Genomic DNA, 27,363 nt, shown 5'->3' on the forward strand with positions numbered 1-27,363 from the left:
TACACTTCTTTAATCCCACCCCTTCTCCATGATTCATATCCTCAGTCATACGTATATTTTATTATTATAATTTCATTTCACTATATTGATATACCGTGGTAGAGGACATTTTCTTGAAAAAGAAAAACCTTGAGAAACTTAACAAGCAGTTAACAATAAAACAATCAGACAGGATCTCTGGTTGTGGCTAATCCAAGAATTTACAGAACAGAACTTTTCTGAACGGTACACAATATATCATGATAAACAACTCCATCTTTTCATCTGATCTTGTGTGCATTACTTTCTGTGCAGAGCACTTCAAGAAATGAGAATACGTTGGAATGCGTGAGCATTTGTCCTTCAGCTACCCTAAAAGAAGCAGCTCAGCATTGTTAGCATTCCTCGTTGCATTCATATTTAAGGCATTTGCTGTAGCTGTTGTGCTCTTCGAGAGTGATTTATATTTATCACTTAGTAGGTATGGGTTCGATGTCTTTGTCTAAGGACACTTGGGGAGGATCATAGGGGGATTTAACCTGTGACTAGGGATGGGTAAAAATATCGATTCAGCAATGCATTGCGATTCTTTTCCCCGCAATTCAATATCGATTCAGCCATCTTCTGAATCGATTCAAGCCCCTGGCCAGTGGGGGCGCTGTGACCGACACCCTCGTGTGATTCGCGCTGTACAGACGGGGGCTGCACTAGACCAAACCATTACAATATGGCGACCGGAGTGAGTACAGCGTTCACACCGGCCGTGGAAGCGCCGCGAATAGGCGCGTAGCGGAGCCCGCTTCCTTTCGGCGCCCGCTTCCTTTCGGCGCCCTTGTTAAGCGATAGTGTAGTTCACACCAGACACGGAGCGCCGCGAATAGGCGCGGCTGTCCCGCGCCGTGAAGCGATCGTTTCGGCGTCTGCTCTATGTTTTGCGCGTGTAGCGAGCGAACGCGTCAATTCTGGCAGGAAATCACACAAAGAAGCACGAGACAATCCGGTCAATTTTCAAAATAAAAGCAATTTTCAAAATAAAAGCAATTTTCAAAATAAAATACCGCGATTGACAAATGCGATCATGTGTATCTCAACTCGCACTGGGAAACAGGAAGAGACAATACATTTAATAAATGTTAAGAGTAGATAAACAAATATGTGCATTTCAACGGTATATCTGCACTCCTACTGTCTACTACCATAGCTTCCGCGGCCGGTGTGAACCTGTTACATGCACTGTAGTTCAGTGTTTAAGCAGTGTCCTGTTTTATCATGCCATGAGTTAAACCACGGCTGTTCATAAGGCATTAAACTAAATAAATTATTTGAAAAAATGATCTGGTACTCTTACTTGTGTATTTCTACTTGATACTGAATTGATATCGAAGCATTTCAATCAATATCAAATCGAAATTGAATCGAATCGTGACCCAACGAATCGAAATCGAATCGAAATCGAATCGAATCGTGAGATTCTAAACAATACCCAGCCCTACCTGTGACCAGTCTAAATACTGTTAGAATCTAAAGATGCGGGATGCAAATTCTGGCCTTGAGTTACTTGCACGAGTTTGATTGCAGGCGCCACCCAGGCTGGGTCACGCCAGGGAGGAGGTGGGTCTTACCTCCATGTAGACACCAACAAGGTTTCATCATCATGGCTGAAAGAACCACTATTGCTGCTTTGTACATGTTGTAAAGTCCCAGATATGCCGGGTAATCAAACACCATCTTGTCCGAGTTCATGACATTACCCAGAGGTGCTCAGTGAATTTATCCGAGCTGTAGCCACTGTGAATAGCAAGACAAGCTGAATGCTGATGTTGAAATAACTACATAGTTATTTCAATTTATAAAAAGTCAGAAGTCATGGTTTGTTAGGTCCGTCTGTGAGGTGATAAGCAAATAACTTTCAAAATGCTGCAGAGCTAGGCTATGCTAAAACTGTAGATGCTACATAAACACTTCAAATAAGGTCATATAGGATACGACAGCAACCTTGTTGTTTGTACCATAGACAGTATCTGGTGTATACACAGTTTGGTTCGGTCTCTGTACTAATGTGTGGTACTATCGTAGAGCTCTGGATGGCCACAGACTGCTACAATATTTTGTGTGTCCATTTCTGATACAGTAACGCCAGGGAAGAATCAGAACGCTGACTGACATTTGCGTCATGCACATTTTAAAAATATTTTTAGAATTCACCTCAATTGCGTCTATTGACTTAGTATGCAAAAGCAATGAATGGAAAATTAGCTTAAAGTTTGTGTACACATCTCAAAGAGGACATATGATCTTTTAACTGTAAATGAAATAAGGCAGAGAACAAGATCAGAAACTATTCCGTGTCCTCTGTGTTGAACACAAGGCGCTCACTCGAGTTAAAAAAAAAAATACCTGCTCTGAAAAGGTATTAAATGTAGATCAGGATATATAGTTGTGAACTGAATGAACTGGTGAACACCATCATGCAGTCTAAAACAGCCAGCAGGGAAGTTTGATGAGGTCTTAATAGAAAGTGTTTTACATTCTGTAACTGCTTCACTCAGTGCTTTATAAATGCAAATGTTTTTCAACACAACTACAACTGCAAACAGTTTATCAAAATGGTTCATTCATCATTAATAGTATACCTGTTTTACCTGGTTTTTGTTTTGTTCTTTCTGTAATCAAGCATCACATGTCTGCACCAGCCAGATTACCAGCCTATGTGTACCAATCATGTGTTTATTTATCCTTTTCAATTCAGTGACTTTGATACTGGCACATTTATTGAAATTGTGTGTGTTGGGATGAATGTATGCAGCCTGTAAGCAACCAGTTGGACATTATCTGCATCACTGCAGATGTGCATTACAAATAGCTCTCATTAAATCATTTGAAGGTTGATTCCCGGATGCTGCACATCCACCTTGAAATATATGAACCAGCTGGAACTAGTTCGTCAGGTTATCAGACAGCATCAAACATGGTCGTTTTGTCTCAAGTAAGATAGGTAAAGATGTTCAGATAACTTATCACACTGTGGCCGTCCATGCCAGTAAATGTATGGTATCTTCATTTAGAAAGATTTTGCAACTATTTTACTCTTTTTTGGGTTGAATTTAGTGACGATTACCTAAGCATCATTCCCGTCGATAACTGGTCGAACGGAATCTGTCTCATTAAGATAGCACAGCTACAAGGAAGAAGACAAATGCAGAAATGTTCAGAATCAAGATCAGCAAGAAACTTCAGGGTTTTCTGTCAGCCTGCAACACACAATGATTACATTTTTGACGTTTAACTATAATACAATACAAAATAATTGTATTGACTATTAAGAATAATTAAACATATACACTGAAAATAACCGTAATAGACAAGAAAGCAATACAGCCATAGATATGTTGTGTTTCGAGTCAGGGATGTGGCCGTCATCACAGACACAATTCAATGATTAGAGTAAGCCAAATGGCCATCTATAACCAACCATACCATTCAACTACGTTTGACTGATTGCAACAATCCATGCCAGTTCTCTGGAGGTAACAGAAGTTCACTGCGAAAGAGGAGAAGAGGCTACACATTTTTCCTTCATTCAAAAGCACTGTTATAGTGCATTGTAAATGTAGGACCGATTCAACAGTATTTTCCCAGCCAAGACATCAAGTCAAAAGCTTACTTCACGCCCACAATCCCAGACTCAAACACAACTCCAAATAATCTCCACAGACACTTTTTAGCTTGAATATGGCAGAAAACATATGAGAAGAGCCTTGGCCCTTTCACTTAGCAGTGGTAGTTCAGTATCATGCGGAAATTGGAGTTGAGAGTGGGCAATGATTGACGGCTCCAAGTGGCTCCTCTGTCCCGCCTTCCCTCCCATCTATTTTTGTATGTGGCCAGATCAAAGCGTGCTAGCAGGACAACAGACAGGGAGCTGGCAGCCGGGGACAGATAGAGACAATGGAAGACAGCCAGGGGAAGGAACATCAGCACAACAACACCATCCCCTCATCCACCAATGAGAAAAGATGCCAAAAGACCAAGTCTCTGTGTGTGTGTGTGTGTGTGTGTGTGTGTGTGTGTGTGTGTGTGTGTGTGTGTGTGTGTGTGTGTGTGTGCGCTAAATGAAACAAGATCCTAGCGTTTCTCAGTTCAGGCTCAGAGTGTGGATTGCCTGCAGATTCCAGCATGCAAAGGATGTAACTCGTGTCACATCCTAGCCAGCAGTAGTATGCTCATCTGCTGAGTCATATCAAAACAAAACTACATGAGGTCTTTACTGCAATTACATGAATAAAGGTGATGTGATAGTTCACTAGTATAAAGTGTAACTCAATCAGGAGAGACAAGTGAATGAAGGTAATCGTTTACCATAAACGGAGGATGTGCATGTCTTGAACACGCTAAAAGGTAAAAGAGAGAATCTCATGTAAAAGGAGACAGCAGCAAGATGATAGGCTACAACGTAGGTGAGTCACTACTATTGGATGGATTGAACCAGCTGAGGAGAACAGCTGAAACCACGACCAGCAGGCCGAAACACAGACAGCAAGGAGATTACGAGGGAGCACGCGTGAGGAGTGAATGGCAGGACGTATGAGAAATAAACTGCAGGCTTAAGCATGCAAAAGTATAATCTTCAGACTGAATTTACATGAGGGATTCCTTACTAATCCAGGGTAATTTCACATATGACATGGCCATCGTTTCTGATAGGAGACTATCTTAATATATCATCAACTAATACTGATCATTGATACATGTAATATAAAATAATCATAATTAAACTGCTGTCAATGTGCTTCACAATTTCAGAACCAGTCAGGCTCCATTTTATGTTATGTAACAACACCAACAAAACAATTAAAGATCATGTGGATTTAAACCAACAAGTACTGTGTATTGTTGGTAAAGTAGCTTGAGATTTCAACTAGACTGCCAACATCTAGTCTGCTGATTTTTAATGATGAATTCATAGAAAAACAATAGATAACTTCTTGGGGTTGTTCCAGGGACAAAAAAGGATAAAAGCCCAGCCACACAGAAAAGCTATTGTTACTTTGAATTAGCTCAATTTGTGTGGTAGCGCAGTAAACATTCCAGCCACACAAATCATCAAATTGCAATATTTCAAAAATAATTATATTACTGCCAGACATATTTTATATTTATATAATTACTAAAACAACCAAAAATGCTTTTTTTTCCCCAAATGGATCTGAACAAGGAAAGAGTTTCCCCAAAAGCTCCCCACGCAGGCCAGCTTCACTAAAGTTCCACACTTGTCAATGCAATGCCTCCTGAAAGCCTGCGGCGAGGCCGGCAGGCCGACTCCAAGAAGCAAATGATCCAGTAAATCTTGGATAAATGAATTTCCAAAAATCTGTCTGTAGCTCATCAGAAACCAAAAAGTAAAGCTGCTCTAGTCTGCAGTGTGCTCCAATATATTAATGCTGCATATCTCATAGGCATAACATAATTTACTGGCTCATAAAGGGATGGTTTGGAAAAAAAAAAAAAAAAACTAAGTCTGTTAACTGGAAATACCTTTTGTATGAAGAAGTGCTAAATGCACGTTAACTGTTCTGAACTCTCGCTGATCCACTCCTGAGGTAAAGAGGATTGGCCAGGGATGGATTTCCCAAACACCCTCTTAACACTCAGATTAGGTTCTGCTCCAAGTACTTAAACAGAAACAAACTTGATCACAGCGCTTAGACAGCTCATGGGACGCTCATTGAGGAGGCTTTTCACCAATGTGGCATGCCAGTCACCTGACTGCTGTTGCCCTTCTCTGCATCTCCCTCTCTCATCTGATATTTCCTCCATCTTCCAATGAACTCATACAGTCACACCAAAGCGTTTCAGGTGGCTGCTTGAAAGCCTGGGAAATGTTTGCTGTGTGAATCACAGTTAAAAGCTGACCTCCCTGTTGCGTCAGCTGTGATTTTAGTTCCAGTGTGAAAACATTTGCGGGAACATGGGCGTCAGCTGGGTATGTCGTACCGTGGAGCTCAACCAAAGTGAGCCCAAATAAAATGTATGAATGTGTGAACCAGAGATAGTAGAGAATACAGAATAAAGTGTACATTACTGACATTACTTTCAAGTTAAGTTTCAAGATTGTTAAGGTAAATAAAGAGTGCGTATCAAAATGAAGCCAGGCTGAAATCATTGTGTACGTCCTAGGTCCGGCATTCTGCTCAGCCGATGAGACGCATCTGGTGAAAACCCTGTTTACTGGTTACAACAAGGTGGTTCGTCCCGTTAACCACTTCAGTGAAGCCGTAGTGGTCACCGTGGGACTGCAGCTAATTCAGCTCATCAGTGTGGTAAGTGACAGGGAAAGAGTTGGTTGCAGTTTGGTTGTTGTTGTTGTTTTTTAAATCACTCATGTAAGTGGCATTATGCTCACACTTTCATTGGAGGATTTCAGGCTTCCTCCAAACACTTTTGTAACTGAAGACCATCCAAGATGCCATTTCAGCATTTTACATAAAAAAAGTAATTCAAAATAGTAAGTAGTACCCTGGGACATGTGTGCTGCACAAATACAATAAGATCACAATTCATAGTAGTTTACTAACTTTAACAAATGTTCTAATTGCATTATGGGGTTCAAATCAGCATAGCAGTAGACAAGCTATTGGTCCATTACTTCTGTTTGGGCATCTCATTGCACTCTTAAATGCCACGAACAATCCATTAATGTTTCTGCATAGTTCTGGGATAAAGAGGATCCTAAAGTGAGCGATTCAATTTCATAAAAGAGAGAACGCAAAACGGATCATTTTAAAAATGTCGCGATTTAAGACCAGACATATTGGTGGTTTCACTTCACAGTTGTTGTTGTCTCAATGATGCTATGTTTATCAAAGTTAAACGAGATTGAATTAATTTACAGCAAATTACATCTTCAAAATGTAAGAAAACACTCCCATTCATCAGGGGAAAACATGCATATAGCATATGCCATCATCGATGCGGAAAATAAACTGAAAATATTCTAAAAATATGCATCTAGCATCTTTGAAATGACCATTTGCAATTCACACAAACAAACAAGGTGTCATATTAACAAAGACACAAGCTTATATAGATATAGCAGCCAAAGATCCAAGAACCAAGATGTATTTGGACACACTATAAAGACCAAGGCTTCTACACAGATGTCAATGAGAAAAAGATGCAACAAGGTGACAGAGACGAATGACAATGAGCTTGGCATGGCAGCCATATGTCGCCCATCAAAACAGGATCATAACAAGCACATCAGCTCAGTGATGGCACAGCGGCCACAAGCACAATGCAAATTAAGAATAAATCGCTCTTACCGTTTGTAGCTCTCCTTCTGCGTCCAGACTGTAAAGAGGACTTGCCATGGCACTCAAGGCATGACGTGAAAAGGAGTTTCAATAATTATGAGATGGAATTTTTTTTTAAAAAGCACACATCAGCACATTTGTGGACCAAATGATCTGAAAGTTCATAACTTTCACCCCAGCAATGGGTAGATGTAAACCTCAAGTAGCACCATCAGGAACATGCGATTCCCTTAATGTAGGCTTTTCAGGGTATGCCTTCCATATTATAGGACTCACCACAAGCATATAGGCTGAGTGACGGCACGGCGGCCACAAAAACAACACAAGCAGCAGAACACGTGCACCATGCAAATAAAAAAAAATTATGAAATTTAGCATGTGTAGCTCCTTCTGCATCCAGGCTGTAAAGAGGATCACCATGTATAAACTGACAAGAACAATTAAAAAAAAAACAATAATTCTCAAAGCTTTATCAGTATATAGTAGAAACCATGATCTAAAGCTTTCCTATCTTCACCCCAACAATGGGTAGGTGAACACCAACCTATGGATGCTTTATTAGAGGAATGCCACCCATGCCAATGAACCAAGACTGCAAGAAGCACATAAGTATATATCATGGATGGCACAACACCAGCACAATGGAAATAAACTACAAGTTTCTCTTACTGCTGGAGGTCTCCTTCTGGGTCACTAGCTCATTCAGTCTGTCCATAAGCACTTCTCAAGATGTAAGTGAATAGGAATCAGATAATCCTCAAGTGGAAAATAAACCAAATTTATCAGCAAGACCAAATCAATCCATTTCAATTTTCAGCCCATCAATGGGAACCTGAAGTGAAGCCACCAGGTAGGCTACACCAGAACCCCCTCAACTTAACTACCACACCATAGACGTGTCACTCACAACCATATATATACACACACACAATAAGCATGCAGGCTCAGTGATGGCACAGCGGCCACAAAACCAACACAAAACAAGCACAATGCAAATAAACACAAACGCTCTTACTGTTGTAGCTCTCCTTCTGCGTCCTTGGTCAGTTTAACGCTCTTTAACGACGAAGACCCACAGCTGCAACACGGACGTCAATTAGTTTGCTAAGTAGCGTTAGCATTGACCAGAAATAACTTACTGTACCAATAAAACAGTCTTTTTACCACGTTGTCCTTGATGCTGGGTGACGTTCCTCCCCTCAGAAAGATGCAGGAGATCCTGAAAGCCTGTTCTCGACCACGTACCAGAACCATGTCGCCTCCGAATAACACACACAGCGTCTTCTCCATAAACTACTGCAAACAAAATCTCCGGCCATGGGCCCAACAAGATGTTGAATCATACACTGTTCTTCAAAAGGGAGACTTTCAATGTTGTTCTGTAGAAGATAATTCACGTCGTTCATGGTGACCTCAGTAACTATCTTCGTGGTCGCTAAAAGAAACTTCTATTACAGAGAAGCGACGTCGGTGGAACTTAATTGTCAATTAAGCAATGAATTAGAGAATGCGTGCCATTCGCCACCGGCATCGAGCATGCGCACTGTGGTTTTCCCACTTTCAGGGCACGTGACATAGCGAAAATAATACTGTAGAATACAGTTTTACTTGTGTTTCTTACGTTTTTTTCTGTCTTTTTCTGCATCTCAGGATGAAGTGAACCAGATTGTGACCAGTAATGTTCGTCTCAAACAGGTAAATGTGACTGTTAAATTAATATATCCATTCATTTAGAAATCCCAATGACAATGATACTTTTACAACATCAGAGGGTACGCCACATTGCAAATAGGTACATTTAACAGGATTTGGAAAAGGTCCCATGTTAGTTTTATAGATCTGTTTTATGAGGTGCAACCAGTCACGGTTACAGTATGTTTGGGGAAAGTAAATCCTCACATTTGCTCACAAACAAACACAAAGAGTGTTTCTGCTCATCTTATTCCCTAGAAATGAATGCTGTTTAACTTTTTACCTTGTGCACCTACCATGCGGTTACTCAAAAATTAATCTGCTGTATAATAGGATAATAAAGGCCTGATTTAGATATGGAGGCTGCTGGAGGGAGTTTGTATTTGTTCGGTTGTGATATGCATGTGATACCTTGTATTTTCACAATGTATTGATTAGTGAATGGGATTTTTAGCACGCTAAATAACCTAAAATGTTTTCTGATTTTCACCTCAGCAATGGCTGGATGTGAACCTGAACTGGAATCCGGATGACTACGGAGGCATCAGGAAGATCAGAGTCCCTTCGACCGACATATGGAAGCCTGACCTGGTGCTCTACAACAAGTAAATAAACATTCTCCGTCACACACACCTACATTTAAACGCCTCGCTGCTTCGCTCACACTCCGCCCTGTCCTCCTCTTCGGCAGTGCCGATGGAGACTTTGCCATCATCCATGAAACCAAAGTCCTGCTGGAGCACACTGGGAAGATAACGTGGAACCCTCCGGCCATCTTCAAGAGCTACTGTGAGATTATCGTCCTCCATTTCCCATTTGACCTGCAGAACTGCAGCATGAAACTGGGAACCTGGACATATGATGGACTGCTGGTGGTCATCAACCCAGTGAGTAACTTCTAAATGCATAGGGTTCAGCGAACAGATTAGTATGAAAGGATGGTTACACATTCTGTAACCATCCACGTTAAAAATAATGAATTACTCTTCTGTCTTTTAGGAAAATGATCGGCCTGACCTCAGTAACTTCATGGAGTCGGGTGAATGGGTGTTAAAGGACTACAGGAGCTGGAAACACTGGGTTTACTACACCTGCTGTCCTGACACGCCATACCTCGACATCACCTACCATTTCCTGATGCTGCGCCTGCCTCTCTATTTCATCGTCAACGTCATCATTCCCTGCATGCTGTTCTCTTTTCTCACCGGACTGGTCTTCTACCTGCCTACTGACTCCGGTATGTAGGTCCTGGTGGGTTCTGGAGTGTGTAGAACACTTTGTCCAACCTACCACCGCCCACAAAATGATGGGTCATACAAATTTCCAGGGCAACATATTTTGTTCGTATGAAACACTTGCTTAATGAACAAAACAAAGAACGCCACAAAACAACATAGTTGGTTATAAAACAACAAAAACACACAACAAAAGGTTATGTTTAGGCAACAACACTATATCAAGTTCAACCCCCTTTGTAGCCACTTTCATATTTGGAAAATCTATTAAACCCAATAGGATTTGCTCGCACCGCTTAGTCCCATTGTGCAACACCAGAGCATAGAGACAACACAAATCAGTGACATCTTAGTTTATTCGTTTGTCGTAAAGCCCCAACAAGCCTCCAGTTTCTGCTAGTGTTAAAAACATGTAAAAGACTTTGTGTCCATCCGTCCGTCTCCAGGTGAAAAGATGACCCTCTCCATCTCTGTCCTGCTGTCTCTGACTGTCTTCCTGCTGGTTATTGTGGAGCTGATCCCCTCCACCTCCAGCGCTGTTCCTCTCATAGGGAAATACATGCTCTTCACGATGGTGTTTGTCATCGCCTCCATCATCATCACCGTCATCGTCATCAACACACATCACCGCTCGCCCAGCACGCACACAATGCCCGCCTGGATCCGCAAGGTTCGCCTTTTGTTTTTCTGATCGTACCTGTGATGATTTAAAGGAGCAGTGTGCAGGTGTAGGGTTTGTTGGTATGGAATATAATACTCATAAATATGTTTTGATTAGGGTATAAACTGAGAATCGTGATTAATTATTAAGTTACCTGAAGGCCACCGTAGTTCCCCGACATGCTTGGAAAGGACGGGGTGAGCAGAGGGGTATTCAGTTGGACACAATCTGCAACATCAACCATTAGATGGCACTAAATCCCACACACTGTTCCTTTCAGAAACGTGTGATCGATTAAAAAACGTTTGAAAGGAATGGAATCAATGGCTGCATCTGTTCGTCTCTCAGGTCTTCATCGAAACCATTCCCAACATGATGTTCTTCTCGACAATGAAGCGCCCAAGTCAGGAGATCCGGCAGAAGAGGTCGTTCCCGACCGACATGGACATCTCTGACATCTCAGGCAAGGCTGAATCTAAATGACAGACGCCACAGACTTCTTGACATAGTAACAGTGATGCATGTTCAGGGGGCAGGAAGCCAGATGGTTGACACTGCGAGGATGTTGTGGTGTAAAGAAACAGTGATTAAAACATGAAAATAAAAAGCTGGGTCAATAAGTCAGTTGACCAGGTTGCCAAATCTCTCTGCGTGTCCCCACAACTACAACTCGTCTCTCCTCTGCAGGTAACCCTACTCCCACCAGTGTCACCTACCAGTCTCCCATTGCTAAAAACCCTGATGTCCGCAGCGCCATTGAAGGGGTGAAGTACATTGCTGAGACCATGAAGTCAGACGAGGAATCGAACAATGTAAGACACCTCCTGCATGAATAATGGACAGAAGTGTACAAACAAGTTAATACAATTCATAAAACTGTCGACCAAGGCAGCAAATTAGTCAGGGAAATATTTCAAAACAATGTATCTTCAGAAAAGAAAAGTGAGTTAATGTGCCAGTAGCTTAAATGAAATGAAAAGTTCTCAGTGACTTCCTGAAGTTTTGTCACTGTGAGGTTGCCTGGCAACCAGCTTAGACTCAAGGAACACTACCAAAAGCATGGCATCTTTGGCAAGTACATTAAATCTACAATTTACCACATTGACAAGTTTCTTGTCAAGCAAACTTTGAAATATAAAGCAGCCGAACTCATATCACTGGTGCAAAATGAGCGATGACATAACCTCAGTATTAAAAAGTCAGAGGGCCTCAACTCTCTCGCTTGCTCGTCTCATCGCTTTCAGGCAGCAGAGGAGTGGAAGTTCGTCGCCATGGTTTTGGACCACATCCTGCTCTGCGTGTTCATGGCCGTGTGCATCATCGGGACGCTCGCCGTCTTCGCCGGGAGACTCATCGAGCTCAACATGCTGTAGAGGCCTGACCCATGACGGAGTAGGGGTGTTGTCACACTGGGAGATGCATCAGCGAAGTGTTTATTGGTTCAGGTTGTGTTTGCTCTCACACACAGACGCGCTCTGATACCACACTTGTGTTGCGTGTATTTACTGAAATTGAGGTGGTTAAATGCAAATCCAGGCATCTTAAAGGCACGAGTCTCACGATGGACATGGGTCATACTTGAAGCTATTCTTGTCTATTATTTTAGGGGGTTTTGTACAGTGTTTTATTGCTGCGATTTACTTTGGTGGGCTCCGAGTGTATGTTATTACTCTTATGGAAAAGCCATAACAGTAATAATGTTTCATTTATTTTGTCTTTTTTTGGCAGCTTGATTTAAGTGTGGGTAAGAGGATTTTCTTACATGTTAAAATATCTTTAACATAAGCAGGTTGTCATGTCCACTGTGCTGAGGATCAACTGAGAATGAATGCTTTATCATAAGAAATATACATACTGTCTTTAAGCATTTTAAGTGTGGAGAAAATTACATCCCATTACTTTAGATCAATCAATGGCCTCAGTTTTGAGTGAACGTGTGTAGATGTGTTCAGGCATGGGAGGATATGGATATTTCATGTCACAATTATCCTGGCCAAAATAATTCCAATTCATGATATTATGCCGATTATCATCAAAATGTGCTTAAAACTCTCATCCCAATAATGGAAAATCACCACGATCAACTTATTGTCTCATCTTTAGATGTGTTCAGTTGTATTTTAATCTCACTTTATTGCCAGTTGTATAGACTGAGTCTGGTTGATGACAGTCTTGGTCTTGGGAGTGTAGGCAAGATATATTCCTGTCTGGAAGTTTTATTGTTTTGTTTTGCCTGACACTCACTTGACTTCTCATTTATATTTTATGGTTATGTTGTGAATTGTGAAAATATTCACGGATTAGTGGCAAGGTTTCTTTTTCACTGATGTGTTAATTCCTCTGAAATCTGCTGTGCAGTTTGTTAAGAGCTTTTTTAAAACCACACAATGAAGGCCTGTGGATGATAATCCGTTTAAACTGGTCTGCGGTTACATTTTAAAGTGACCATCTGTAAAAACAAACAGACCTGTTGTTGTGGACTGGTAAACATAGAGCGAACGAAGGCACGGAGTCTATTAAGAATTAGAATAAATGAGGTCAAACAATTGTTTCTCCTTGAGGTAACATGGGAGGAAAGTGGATAGTAATTGTGAGGTTTTAGTTGTGACGTAGCAAAATTAGAAATATCACCGCTGCAATGTTGCTGCCTGCGTTAACAGCAACCAGCTGAAGGCAACTTGATTTATTTTGCAGCTCTGATTCCTTATAACAGAAGATGATCCATTCAAGTTTGGTTTAATAATACAATAAAGTTCTGCTGTCATCCTGCGCTGATCATTTACTGTCTACCATTTTATCTTTCTTTATTGTTGTATTAAAATGTATTGCATACAAGATACATGAGTCCATAGTAGGGCAAACATTGACTCATGGTTTAGACATTTCTGACGAACAAACTTTGTTTGTTTAAAGGAAAAACAGTGTTGCTTGCTTGGGATAGGAGGGATAACACTTCGGTTGTAGACTGAGCAATTCAAACACCCAAAACACAATAATTCATTTAATGTTGGCCAAAACTAAAATGTGTGAAACAGACATGGTGGGCATAAGAACCACAACAGACGAACTATTAGCTTCCTTTGTTGATAAAAAAACTTTTATTAGGCCTGCCATGCACCCACTTAATGACAACCAGCGTTGGCAGAGGGGGAACTACTAAAGCTAGCAGAGAAAAACAAATCTACAAGTACAAAGTAAACAGGTATTATGCAAGTCAGTGTGTGAGACAAAGCAGGTGATGAGACATGTTTTAAATATTAAATATAACTTACAGCTTTATATTTCCAAGAGGGACAGATATGATGTGGAATAAAAAGCTAACCATAAGCCAATCAAAACTAATATAGAAATATCAAGCTGTGGAGTCAGGCATCTTTAAATTCATTACATAGTCTCTTTCCTTAACATTCAACAAAGGTTTGTCCAAGAGCATATTTGCAACCCAGGCATGCACTGTGACGGCACCAGGTGCCTGCTGTGAGGGCACAAATTCAAAAAAATACTTCAAATGAAAGAAAGATAAATATTTAAACAAATGCTACAGACCCCAGGCCAGGCCTTTACTTTGTCGTAGTTGTGTCAGTATCACGGCAATTAAAGATGATGCCTCTAAATATTTAAAACCAAACAGTGCAGCAATAACTCATGTGATTTAAACACAATATGGCCAAATAAATACAAGAAATTCAGTGCAAATGAAGTCAGGATACACAGATAAAACAGTGCATTTGGCAAATTATAAACCGACTGAGATTTATGATTGGCAAGATAGACCAGATAAGAGATACATTGGCAGTTTCAGTCTATTCATTCTGTTCACCTTCAAAATCTTTAAGAGGTTCAGTTGATTCAGACATTGTTCCACTGTTAGCATTGCTCATCAACACTAATGCTATCCTCAAGCTACTAAATCATCTCAGGTTGTCGTGCCACACAAAGACAGATCTTTATAAAAACCAACAACTACATTTAAATTGTAGAGGTTCACTTATCCAAACTGTAAACAGTCTCTGTGAGGAAAATAAAAGCCGATGTTGTTTCTAGTGAGAGCACAGATAAGCAGCAGGGTTGTACTGAATGGGTTCTGCCACACATTGAAAATATGTGCCTCTGCTCAAAACATTTTCTGCTGCACCCCTGGTGACTGATCCGAGATCAGTTATAAGATGCTACACACATCGGTTAACTGCGGTAATGATAATAATTTGCTGCAGACAGGATGAAAAACTTAGACTGCATGAAACTTTTTCAGAGAAGCCAAAGGCATCATTGTAGAGACTTGCATCTGCTGCTTTCTCTGGTGATGTCACTGATTTAGTTGCAGATGTGAGAGCAGCTAATGAGGAGAACATTAATTGTGTAAAAATGCACAAACTGCAGTTTTGTGGGAAACTGCTCATACCTCGCATACCGCTTGTCTGGGACGAGCTGCTAAACATAAAAACATCAAATTCAGCAGGAAAAAATGTGTTCAAGTATCAGTGTTTAAATGTGAGTGTAACAAATTAACCAAGAGGTTTTATTATTAGGCAAAGATTAAAAAGAGTTGAAGAAAGCTATAGCAGTACCTTGATGGCATCCTGATTCACACCAGGTTTGTCTTAAGATGCTCTTTGTTTCATTTTTTTTCCAATAGCAAACAAGACAATGAATACGTTTATGTTCTATATCTGATTTTGCATCATACCAACCTGTGATATGTAGCTAAATAGCCAGGCACCACGCTGAGTGGGGTCAGTGGAGGAATTACCATTCAAGCACGTTTCGTCTTTTGCTGCATCTGAGGACAAACCATTTGAACCAGCTGCTCTATCTAAAATCATAACGATCAGCCCACTTCAAACCTAAAAGCCTTAAAGTGTCAAATTAATAATACTGTAAAATTAATTAATGTCGGTCACCATATTTTATCAGCAACCTTAAGATTTAAACTACAATCATTAATCGGATACCTTCCTCGGGAACCAACCAAACTGTTGAGGTCATTGTGTCGGCATCATTTCAGGCAATATCGCTGGACAATTTTACTGTACCATATGATGAAGCAGTAAGATCAACACATTTCATCATCACCGGCATAATCTTCTCTATGTTGCTTCTCTTGGTGTGATGGGCTTTTTGACAGTGAAACACTGAAACAAGTGGTATTAATGTCGTTTTTGGTTGCAAGGAAGAACAATATAATTTAACTGCTTTTGGTGACACCTTCCTTGTCCACCTATATTGCTTTAAAATGCTACCTGTCTGTCATGGCCAATATCAACACCTTTTGTTTGAACCCAAGACCCAACACCACTGGTCCTCTTGTGGACTCTGCAACTACGATGGCTGAGACTGTAACTCACGGGGGGCTCCGTGACTCTCCTCTGATTTCACCTCTCCCTCATCCTGAACCGCCTCTTCTTCCTTCTCCTCCTCCTCCTCCTCCTCCTGCTGCTGCTGCTGCTGCTCCTCTGATGGGCTCTCACTCTCTACTTCCTTAGTGGGTCCTTCATCTTCCACCAACTCTCTCTCATCTGAGCAGAAGAAATGCAAGTAAGACATGTATATCCTCAGTAAAAAGAACAGGCAGAATGATAGGGAAGGGTGAGAGAAAGGGAGCATCTCAGATAGTGAATAGTTTGCAGTGCAACACATCATTGTTTGTTGGGAGTTAAAATCAGTGGTAAATGTTAGGGTAAACAAGTTAAAGAGGAGTTTAGAGAAGTAGAGAACTTAAAGGTGTTACAAACATCACATCTTTCAAGAGAATTAAAGGTGTAAAATGTCTCTGCTTGATTCAAACATAAACCCTTTCATCATCAAAATCAACAACATTCACATGCTAAGAGCATAACATTTTTACAATTATTGGTTTGTATGTTTCACTGTGGATCTAAAAATTAGATTTGAGTCCCGTTTAAGACTGGATTGATATAAAGAAGATTCCCGTTCTTTGGTTACTAATCGCATCACTGCAAAAACACAAATTACAGGAGGAGGATTGTAATAGATGAGAATATTCTGCAGGAAAATCCCATGACACACATCAACTGCTGAACAGAAAATAACTAGAAATGCAGCTGAATGTGTAAAAACTAAAATTTAAACTTTAAAATACAAATTATGGGACATAAATTATGGGATGAAGAACATGTACACAAAGCAGGACGTACTGGGCACACTAATGACAACTGTGATTGGGTTAAAAGTGCTGAGGGCAGAATTAAAACCATGAATCAGAGCTTTTCTAGTAAATCTCACAAGCTCCCATAAGGAAACAACTCTTGTCTGAATGGGGGTTAAATGATCAGACACAAAAATAATACTTTATGCACAAAATATTAAGCTTGTTATTTTTTTAACATGAAGTGCTCTGACCAGGCACAAACGATCTGATCTTTTTCTTTTTACTTACTGGAGGTGTAGATGACACAAGTAGAGCTAATGCTTAAGACATTAGCTTCTGTAGATTGGTGGGCAAATCAAAGTAATTAGTAAACACATCTGAATATTTTGTGCACTCAGAGAAGACCCGATCTGGGTCAAACAAGTGTATATTTTATTTAAGGTTTTAGTTAGCATTTGTTAAACAAATTCTTGGGATCCAGAATCATTTAGACATTTTCTAAACTTTGTCAGATGGATTTGAATCCTTCTGAACGGGATCAAATATTTATGGAAACACTGTTTGACCCAGGTCTGGTGAAGAAATCCAGTATCTGCTTAAAGCCATTGTCGCTTTAGCGTGATTAAAGGTAGCAAATTGGGATCGGCATTGGGCTGCGCTCTACAATGTTATGGATTCTACAGCGAAGAAAATTGATCCATTCTGGGGTAAACAGTTTAAATTAAGCCAGATCAGACAGTGCAGGGAGAGGAGGGGAACCTGGACTCTGCAGAGGTCGGTGCAGAGGGTTCTTTGGACTCTGCTGGATCTGGAAACTGTGGACCAAATTCCACGGAGTCGGAGCCTTGGCTAGAGGCAAGATCACACCGTTAAACACACTGGTCACTGTAACGCAACAGTGTAAGTGTGCTCACAGGTAGGACAAGGAACATGTGCTGAGGAATGTCTATTTTCTGTTATACTGTTCTGTTTGCCTAACTACTGCCGCAAAAATGTACTAACTATTTGGGTAGATATACACTTTTAAACTGGTATGCCACCCTGCAGTAGTTCAAAAGAGAGAAAGTAACAAAATGTTAATTTAGGTAGGTAGTTGGATGTTGCATTGCCATGGCAATACACAAGAGGGTCGTCTGCGCCCAGAAGGAAAAATATCAAGATTACATTTTTCAACTGATTTCATCTCAGAGAAATAGAACCAGCAGGAGGTAATCTCTCAAAATCTTTATTCTTAATTTTTGTATTCTAAAAATTAAACACTATGTGGCTTCCTGTAGCAAAAATGATGGTGATATCTAAAGGTGGTGGTGTCTCATCTCTGCTGGCCCCATCACTAACAACTATAAAAGGGTAAAAGTTGACATGAATAACGCTGGGAAAAGAATCAAAAACAAACTAATGCCCATTGGAGGACTGCTCTAAGAAGCATTTAACAAGGGGTTAGGACATGGAGTAAGTAACTAAGATGCACAGAACAGTGTGAGTATGAGAGTCTCTCCCTGTCTCTCCCTCTCTCTCCAGCCCCCTCTCTCTTCCCCATCTCCCTCTCCCTCCGTTCAATGTCTTGGTCTCAAGTCTAAAACTCAGTTACTTCTGTCTCAGATACATTTACATTTTTTCTGATGTCAGACATTTATTCAGTTTAACAGTGTCTGACAGCTTTTCAGAGGAGGCCATGTTTTGCTCGCTGTGTAGCTGTGTTTTTCAGTACCTCCAGAGGGGGGTGCACTCTCCTCTGTGTCGGTCCCGGAACGTGGCGTTGGTCCAGGGGACCGCGATTCTGCTCGCAGCCTCCTCTCGTAGCTGAACTCTGGTAGCCTTGGAGCCTGAGGGCGTGTCTTCCTGGCCGGATTCAGGAAGTAGCAATACGCACAACGGAATGCTAGGAAGTAGAAAGAGACCGAAAGAAAACAAGAGGAATAGAAGGAGAGATTGTATAAATATGGCAAAGCCCAAGTATCGAGACTCCATAATTCCAATTTGCATTATAGTTATTCTCTTTCTTAAAAACATATGTACATTGTGTATTGACATACTAAATGAATCATTAAATGCAGAATGTGTTTCTGTTCTTACCTAGATATTCAAACTCCTCTTTCAGAGCCATGCCGTTATGAGAAAAACACTGGTGGCAGACCAAAGCATATCTATAGGAAGGAGGGACAGAGGGAGAGGAAGACGCTTGATGTTATAATTTAGTTATTTAGTAAAAGTTAATTTCCATGATGAATGCATCTGCCTTATCTTCTTCAGTCACAAATAACCTGTTTCCCAGAGGACCTTTGATAAACCCATTTAGCCCAATAAGTGCTACTAACTAACTTACTAAATAACTAGGGGTGTGTTTGTGATCAAAGGCGTATTTACAAAGAATGACTGCATGAACTCAACAGACTACCTTTATAGCTCTTAAAATTTTTCCTGGCTGTGCCATCTACCGGAAAGGACATTTAATGATTCTGCAATTATAACATGCTGACAATAAATGTTACAAGTGCAGCTTTCCCCCCCCCTTTTTACAGTTTCTGTTGCAGCAATTACATTCTTTGCCAGTCGGCGGGACCATCTACCTGTCTCCATCTACAGCATCGAACTGCTGCTGTCATTACTTCCAAATCCTAAAGATGGGACCGTTCTCATTTATTGGTTTCATGCCTCCTCGTCTCCTCGTCCCTCCAGATTGTGACGCAGAAATCGATCTCAGCACTCCATCTTAAAGGAAGTCCCAATTCCTAACATGCATCTCAAGGAGTGAGCAGTATTGCTGGAGGAGCTATAAGCATGGAAAACACTTCTTTTTGGTGCCCATGACAATTAAAAGAGGCGTGACACACAGTGTTTGGTTTATGTAGAGGTGACAATGACGGAACAAAACTCCCTTGTGGGAAATCTGCAAGCTGCTAAATGGATGGGTTTTACATCTACCAAAAAAGCTCTTTACCTGTTCTGTGGTCCATCTCCTACCAGGTATTCAATGACTCTGTCCACAGCTCCCCTGTCTTTAGGCAGAATGGGTCTTGCTAATGGAGGACCTGGTGGGTGCATCCCTTTAAAACAGTCACACAGATGGAAGAATGCATCGGCCTTTTTAAATTCTGAAATATTACAGTGCATTTAATATAAATTCAGGATTTCAAATGGTAAATGGACTTTCATTTGTATAACACTTTTCTATTCACACTGATGACAGAGGCTGCAGATGCAAGGTGCCATATGCCCATCAGGATCTAAACTAATTTGGGGGCAAATTGGAGTTCAGTATCTTGCAAAAGGACACTTCGACATGTGGACTGCAGGAGCTAGGCACCTCTGACCATATGTGACCATACATTCTGGTTTCTGTCAGCCTCAATACAATGTGCGTTGACAGTTGGTAACTATATAAAAGCATCTATGCAAAGATGCATTCAAAGGCTTTACAACCTACCTACTCCTGGAATAGGAGAGCAGGGTGTCCTGGATACTGCCCCCTGGAGGACTGAGGCAGACAGAGCAGATCTCTCCGGTGGTCCTCCTGGAGCTAAGAGAGAGAGAAAGGTGTAGTGGGTGGAACAAGTGATAAAGACGGAGAGATGTCTAAAAAACTAAGTCATGAGCTGATGACCTGGGTGTCTGGGTTGTAAAACACAAGTGACAAGTTGTCACTGTCAACTCATGGTGCTGTGTGGGCTCAGAATCACAGTTAATGCAGTTACAAATTGTGATACTTCATCATGCTTGATGTGAGTATATCTACATGCCCTCTTACCCACAGGTGTGCCCCCTGGTCCTAATGGGAGTTGGACTCCTGATGGGGAAGTCATTGCCATTGCAACCGGGGTGCCCATTGGCATGGGTCTCATTGCCATCCCTCTCTGTCGAATCTCTGCAAGAAGGACAAGAATTAATCACAGAATTTAGTCTTCTGCAGACACAAGAATTAAACGTGTCTATCCTTTAATAATTAGTGAGAAGAAACCATTTTTGTAGCTCTCATCTCTGCATACCTCTGGCCTGGCTTGAGCTCTATCAATACCACTCAGCAAACTTTAAATGTGATACTTTATCTTTCTGTTGCGGATTCATGTGCGTCGTACCTTGTCCTGGCCTGGGAGTCATCTGAGGACGCACTGGAGTCGACTCCAGCTCCTACATACACCACATAAGAGCAAACAAACCAAAGATACAATAAAAGATAAAACATCACCAAACACACAGATACAACTGAGAAAGAGAACAGCACTCACAGCTTTCCTCTTAGCTTCGGGATCAAAGCGTTCCAGGATGAGTTTGGCATTTTTGTACGTCTCCGTTTCCATCACTTCCTCGAGCTGGAAATGCAAGAGAAACTTTTACTTTAACGTGCACACTGGATTGTGGTTGGTTAAAACACAAAGGAATAAACTGGGGTAAACTCATCAGAATGATTTATCATTTTATAAGTAGCCAAACCGAAATGTTGAGATCTTGTTTGAATCGCTGTAGCAGGAAATACTTTGCATATTGTTGAAAAAATTCCCAAATTGTGCATTTTGAAGACAACAGTCACACAGTCTCTTCAAGCAAGTCAGAAAAAGACAAATTAATTAAATGGATTGGACACTTACAATTTTTTTTTTGGAAACCTTTAAATCTTCCAATTTATCATCTAAAAAAAGGAGCAGAAATGTTAGTTCATTTTTTATCATAAATCAGTTTCATTTTAATTCAATGTCAAACATATTTGGAAGTGGTTTATGTTTAACATACTATTAAGCTAATGAGTTTGTATTTTTATAATATTATCAAGCTATATTTGTTATTCTTGATGTGCAGTTTAAAATTCCACATATTGATTGATTTCTGATGTTTAAACACAAAACCTGGTTGCCTTTATAAGACAGGCTGTAAAATCCAACCAGTTTCATATGTTACTGGTTTATGTATAAGATAGCAGAATAGATTGCAACTGTAAAGACTGCATGAGAGTTAACTATGACGAATAATAACAGTGGTGCGTTTGAGTCTGCAATGGGGAAACAGATGTATTAAACAAAAGAAACTAAAAGTGAAAATGTCATTGTGTAAGTCTTAAAATGAACAAAAGCCTGAAAAGGATCGTATGTGATAGCTGGATGGATAGATGAACAGAGAACTGATAGACAACTTACTGTTTCTCTCAGTGCGTTTGGAAAAGAGAAAGACGAACAACTTCCTGATAAACCACACCCTGATAAACAAAGGAAGACGAAGAGAAGCCAGGAGAGAGATGTAGCTATGATTAGTAAACAACTTCAGGCTCAAACTTTTCAACTAACAAACACACATCCCATGAAACATAATCAACTGCAAAAACGCCAAGGATACAACATTTAAGGTGCTTTGTACCAGATTAAAAATGACACTTGTGTACTTGGCAGATGGCTGTTAACGTTATCAGGAAAAAACATGAGCACTTACAGCACAGGATATATGAAGAAAGGCAAGGCCATGGCTAGTCTCTGTAACCATTGTTCAGGTAGGTAGAGACCGTACACGACTAGAGAGATCATCAGGTATAGAGCTGACGAGTAGAGGAGCAACCGGCCGACCCACAGCTGCAGATATACACACACACACAAACACATTGATAAGAGAAAATAGACTAGAAGTCAAGAATATCACTGAGCACAACTTGGATGTTTTACAGACCTTTTGCAGACGTTGGTTTTTGGCTCTGAACTCCTCCAGGTCTTTAATCTCCTACAAGGGAACATGGAGGCGAAAGGTTATTTATTCAGTGTAAAGAATTTTAAAATAATCGACACTGGGTTTAGAGTTCACCAATTGTGAGTTTGCAGGAATTCCATTTCCTTAGTTTTAAGTTATGTTCTATTTGTTCTCCGATTTCATTTGGGATACTCAAATATGAGTTACTGTTTCGGGTTGATACAAGTAAACACTACATCCCATCTTCAATAAAACAGTGACTGTTCTCATGAAGCAGGATTGATTAAATTAGCTGGATTCTATGTTGTGTAAAACATGGCGTGGGAACAAGCCATAATTAAATAATCCTGCTTTTTAAATATGAAACACTAAAATGGAAACTGGGCATACATGTTTCATTTGACTGCACTCCTATTCCACGGAAAAACCCAGAGAAACGGAGTGCCTAGGAAAGATATGTCATATTTTTCTGTGCTATCAGCACAGTGTGAGTGCAGAATATCAAATACAATGTTTAGTCAGTACCTTGTCAATGTTCTCCAGCTGCTCAACTGTGGTTGGCTTCGTCTGGATTGAGGATAAGGATCAAAAAATCATCAGCAGGTTCATCAACAAATCAACAACACAGTAAACAATCAACCCTGTTCCTGTAAACACATGCTTACTTGTGACCTATCAAGGGGTCACTTACTGGTCAACTATACTTATTCTTTATTTTGATCCCCATTAGCTTCCACAAAGTGGTCGCTAGTCTCCCTGGGGTCCACACAGAAATGACAAAGACACACATCCACAAATACAAGACAAATATCAAGCTGTGTGTCAATAAAAGAAAATGTAACTTTACATTTCGCTACATGTGTACATATGTGTATCCCTCTATTTATTCTCCTCTTTATGTTATTGTATTCACAAACAGGGTTGCACTTTCGATTGCTCACTCTGGCTGTCTCTCTCCCTTTGCCTTCTCTAGAATGTCTAAAAATAGTACATGAATTTAATATAGCTCGGGGCAGGGCTCACCGTGTTGGCAGCTGAGACACCCAAATGATCTCAAATACTATCAATACACAAAAACTAACTACTTCAAGGCTTATGAAGTAAAACAATTCAGTTGTTAAAACAATAAAAAAAGAATAATATAAGTAAATACCTCATTTCTTTTCAGTGCTATTTTGTGTCACTTTAATCTATGTGCAGCTTTTCCGCATATTTTGAGAAGTCTGATAGCTGCTACAGACCAAACACTAAATTTTAAGCACTTTACTGATCATGGCAGCGGTTCTGTTTTATCGATTTCCGTCTATCTACTATCGTTGCCTGTAGGGTTTGGACTGATGTTAAGGTGTACAGATAATGGCAATCGGCCTTCTCATATCTCTGTGATAAAACGCAACCTTTTAAATGTTGGTTCCAGCTTTCATCCTGAAGAGCTCAGGCCAAGCAAATATGCTTTTTTTATCTGCTATATTCCTATAAAAGAACTTTCATTTCACTTTTCCTGTTTTATTCTCAAACATTATGTTTTTTTTTTACTCTTTTCTTTACTCTTATCCACTTACCTTCCATCGGGATATCAGGGCCCCCATATCTGTACCGTATTCTTTTTGATTCCTTTGGTTCACTATGGAACAGAAAGTCTCCGTTAGCACATAATCCTGGCCTTCTAGTTACACACATCATGCTAATGATGTTAAACACCATCTATTAGCCCTGCTAGAACATTAAACACATCACTTACATCATCACAGGATTTAGCAAAGCTCCCCTAAGAAAGTATGGACACAGTGGTTGCTATTGTTGTGTATTTACTCAGAAATTATTTGCTTAAGGCTCCTTCTATAACTTAAAAACACATCAAAGGGATATTTGATTTTGAATAACACATTCTGTCATATATTCAACAAGCTCTTCATTCTACATTACATTACATAAAAACTTCGGTTTTTGTTTAATCATTACTGTCAGCCAATAAGAGAAAAGACAATAGAAAACCATAGTTTTCATAATATGAGTTTAAGCAGAGAGCAAGAACCAACAGCATACATTGTAGACATTTACAATTAAATATTGTAAAGCTACAGGCAAAATGTTCAGTGAGATATCTGGCTTTGTTGGTTAAGGTAAAGTTCTTGGCAACATGTTCAGTGCATTACTTGGAGTAAAAAAAAGTGCAGTCCTCTACTTTGTAATCTTTCTAAGATAAAATGAGACTTGGTGAGCAGTGTGATCAGCAGACATTAACGGCAGTGGTGTTACAACGGTAGCCATTTCTTCTGTAAGACCGTATAAATTAGAGCCGTTTGCAGGCAAATACGCTAAACAGCATTGTCCATTCACAAGGAGATTAAACAAGTATGTTATTATAATTCAAGTGTCCAGCTATTGGAGTTAAAGCTAACGTTAGCTGCTCCATCAAAACACTGGAGATTAAACACCGCCGTTTATCAAACAACCGTAACGTTATATAAATATCACTGCATAAGACAGAGAAGCCGTTAGCTTTAACTTCACACACATCAATGGTGTGTTAAACGAAACCATACCTCGAGCGTAACGTAGCTAGCTATGTTAGCATTTGTTGAAGTAACTGTTAGCTCCTGCGACAACAACAGACTAGCGCCGTCACCAGCAACACACTGTCACTAAGGTTGTTCGTCTTCTTTATGCTTTTAACTTACAGAAATACTTACGTTAGGCGGCGTTTATGTGTTTCGCTTTACCGGCCATTTAGTCACGTTAACACAGACATTGGCAAACAAAACATTTGTAGCTGTTACCTGAACTGACATCTCAACTGCAGAGTGGACGACTTGGCGCGGCGTGTATACGTAAACCACAGATGACGTTACCCAGGATCAGAGGTTGATTTCCCAGTGTCCTTTGCGATGTAGTCTTTTGTGGCCAAGCCGTTCCCTTCTGGCAGTTTAATCCTTAAGAGGACATGACTGCACTCAGAAGTCAACTTGCCAGACTGATCAATTAAATCAACGACTGGATTAGTAAAATATTTTTATTACTTCATTGGATTTGAATTGTTGGGAATGTCTTGAGTCAAGTTGCCATAACTGCGGCACCTTAGTGATGCCTTCATATTAACTTATGGGGCTTTTACCGAGCAGCACCCGTGCCAGTGTCCAGCAATTAATCAACAACAATTACTGAATGTGGACGTCATCAAATAATAAATATTCACACTGAATTAAATACAGCGTCATGGTTGTTTTTTCAAATCTAATTTTAAGATGTGAGTTATCTTTTGTCCACTAGATGTCGCACACATTTAATTAGTTCACGTGGGCTTTCATTATTCAACGCAGCGTTCAATGTGAGCTGCTCAGTGGGGCAGCTAATATATTTTTATTGGGTTGTCACTAAAATGTGATGATATCACATCTTAAATTAAACAATTAATGGTAATCTTGTCATCATATTTTTTTATACATGCCCAAATTAGCTGCAATATAATGATTTCCTTTCCAGCTAACAGCAATACTACACAAATTAAATTCTTGATTATAGAAATAAAATATATTTAATCTCATAATATTTATTAGTTATTCTGACAAAAATACCCTCCTGGCGAGGCACAGTTCTTTGAGACTGCACACTTAAGACAATAAGTGAATCATTTTAAGAAGTAGCAGTGTTCCTGCTTTATTCGACAAAATAAATCTGGGCTGCTGAATGTCTCTCTCTCTCTCTCTCTCACACACACACACACACACACACACACAAAACAAATTAAGGCCCAGCTCAGCTCCTCAGACACACGTATGTGCCTGTGGTGTTTCCACTGTTATCACGTTGTCGAAAATGTTGCAAGGACGTGGAATCTCTCTAATATTCAGCAGCATTCTCTCAACTCCCAGCTGAGCTGTTTCAGATTAGGCTGCAGTGTGCAGAGATTTGGCCTTCAGCTTGAATGCTTACAGCTTCCTCTGGAGGCCGAAGAGTTATGAGCCTAATAAAACCCTCTCTCTCTTTACCCCCTCTCCCTTTCTCTCTCTAAAACTCAACACACACACACACACACACACACACACACACACACACACGCACGCAAACACACATAGCACATTATGTATATTATAACTGATGAGTAATCTTGATGATGATGTTATTTCCGTTTCATTAACCCGTAATGAATTAAACACTAATGAAAAGCAGGGACTTTTTTGTTATAATTCTTCCATAAAGTACACACACACACACAGCCTCTAACCGTGTGTGTGTGCGTGTGTGTGTGTGTGTGTGTGTGTGTGTGTGTGTGTGTGTGTGTGTGTGTGTGTGTGTGTGTTGGCCTGATAGAACTGGATTATGCAAAGTCACAGAACACGAAACTGTAATCAATAATCATCTTTATTCATGATAAAAGTAGAGGGAAATAGACGGCGTTCAGTGATTTTGAACAACGAAGCATTTACTTGTTTAAAGCGCTTCCATGAGCTAACTCCGATGCGTTTTTACACGAGACCCAGACTGCACACAGATAGGTCTAAAAACACGTGTAGGCTATAATGTAGGCTAATACCAGCAGGGCTTGTTCCGCAGTGTGGCAATTAAAATGTGACTTGATCCATTAAAACATCGTATAGTCTGTAATACTGGAGCACAGGAACTATGTGGACGTGGGCCTGGTCTAGTGGTGGTCTATCCGCGTCGTGATGTTCATTTATAAACACGTCTATGTTTAATGCTTTCACA

At 40.3% G+C, this 27,363-nt stretch overlaps 2 protein-coding genes across 5 annotated transcripts in view; one reads left to right on the forward strand and one right to left on the reverse strand.

Moving 5' to 3' along the window:
* Nucleotides 1-13,575, forward strand: part of chrna1 (cholinergic receptor, nicotinic, alpha 1 (muscle)) — a 333,431-nt gene extending 319,856 nt beyond the window's left edge. Inside the window, exons 3-11 of the mRNA XM_084021046.1 lie at nt 6,157-6,299; nt 8,943-8,987; nt 9,480-9,589; nt 9,676-9,871; nt 9,984-10,221; nt 10,666-10,889; nt 11,229-11,343; nt 11,568-11,692; nt 12,125-13,575. Of these exons, the coding sequence (XP_083877172.1) occupies nt 6,157-6,299; nt 8,943-8,987; nt 9,480-9,589; nt 9,676-9,871; nt 9,984-10,221; nt 10,666-10,889; nt 11,229-11,343; nt 11,568-11,692; nt 12,125-12,253 (1,325 nt within the window). The 3' untranslated portion in view covers nt 12,254-13,575. The remainder of the gene's footprint in view (nt 1-6,156; nt 6,300-8,942; nt 8,988-9,479; nt 9,590-9,675; nt 9,872-9,983; nt 10,222-10,665; nt 10,890-11,228; nt 11,344-11,567; nt 11,693-12,124) is intronic.
* A 380-nt stretch (nt 13,576-13,955) lies between these two features.
* Nucleotides 13,956-25,503, reverse strand: lnpk (lunapark, ER junction formation factor). 4 transcript variants are annotated; one of them, XM_084021153.1, is made up of 16 exons: nt 25,437-25,503; nt 24,219-24,280; nt 23,182-23,223; nt 22,639-22,689; nt 22,408-22,544; nt 22,119-22,177; nt 21,576-21,616; nt 21,216-21,299; nt 21,066-21,117; nt 20,738-20,854; nt 20,417-20,509; nt 19,931-20,021; nt 19,066-19,136; nt 18,701-18,871; nt 17,749-17,838; nt 13,956-16,396 (listed from the first exon to the last, which is right to left on the reverse strand). In XM_084021153.1, exons 2-16 carry the CDS (start codon nt 24,243-24,245, stop codon nt 16,200-16,202), a joined length of 1,323 nt encoding a protein of 440 aa, XP_083877279.1. In that variant the 5' UTR covers nt 24,246-24,280; nt 25,437-25,503; the 3' UTR covers nt 13,956-16,199. The 4 variants fall into 4 exon arrangements, with proteins under 4 accessions (XP_083877279.1, XP_083877277.1, XP_083877278.1 ...); XM_084021151.1 differs by having other exon boundaries at nt 19,931-20,036; nt 25,437-25,496; XM_084021152.1 differs by having other exon boundaries at nt 19,931-20,036; nt 25,350-25,469.
* Between the last annotated feature and the right edge of the window lie 1,860 nt (nt 25,504-27,363).

Source organism: Eutrigla gurnardus (assembly GCF_963514095.1).
Source record: "Eutrigla gurnardus genome assembly, chromosome: 11".
Taxonomy (NCBI): domain Eukaryota; kingdom Metazoa; phylum Chordata; class Actinopteri; order Perciformes; family Triglidae; genus Eutrigla; species Eutrigla gurnardus.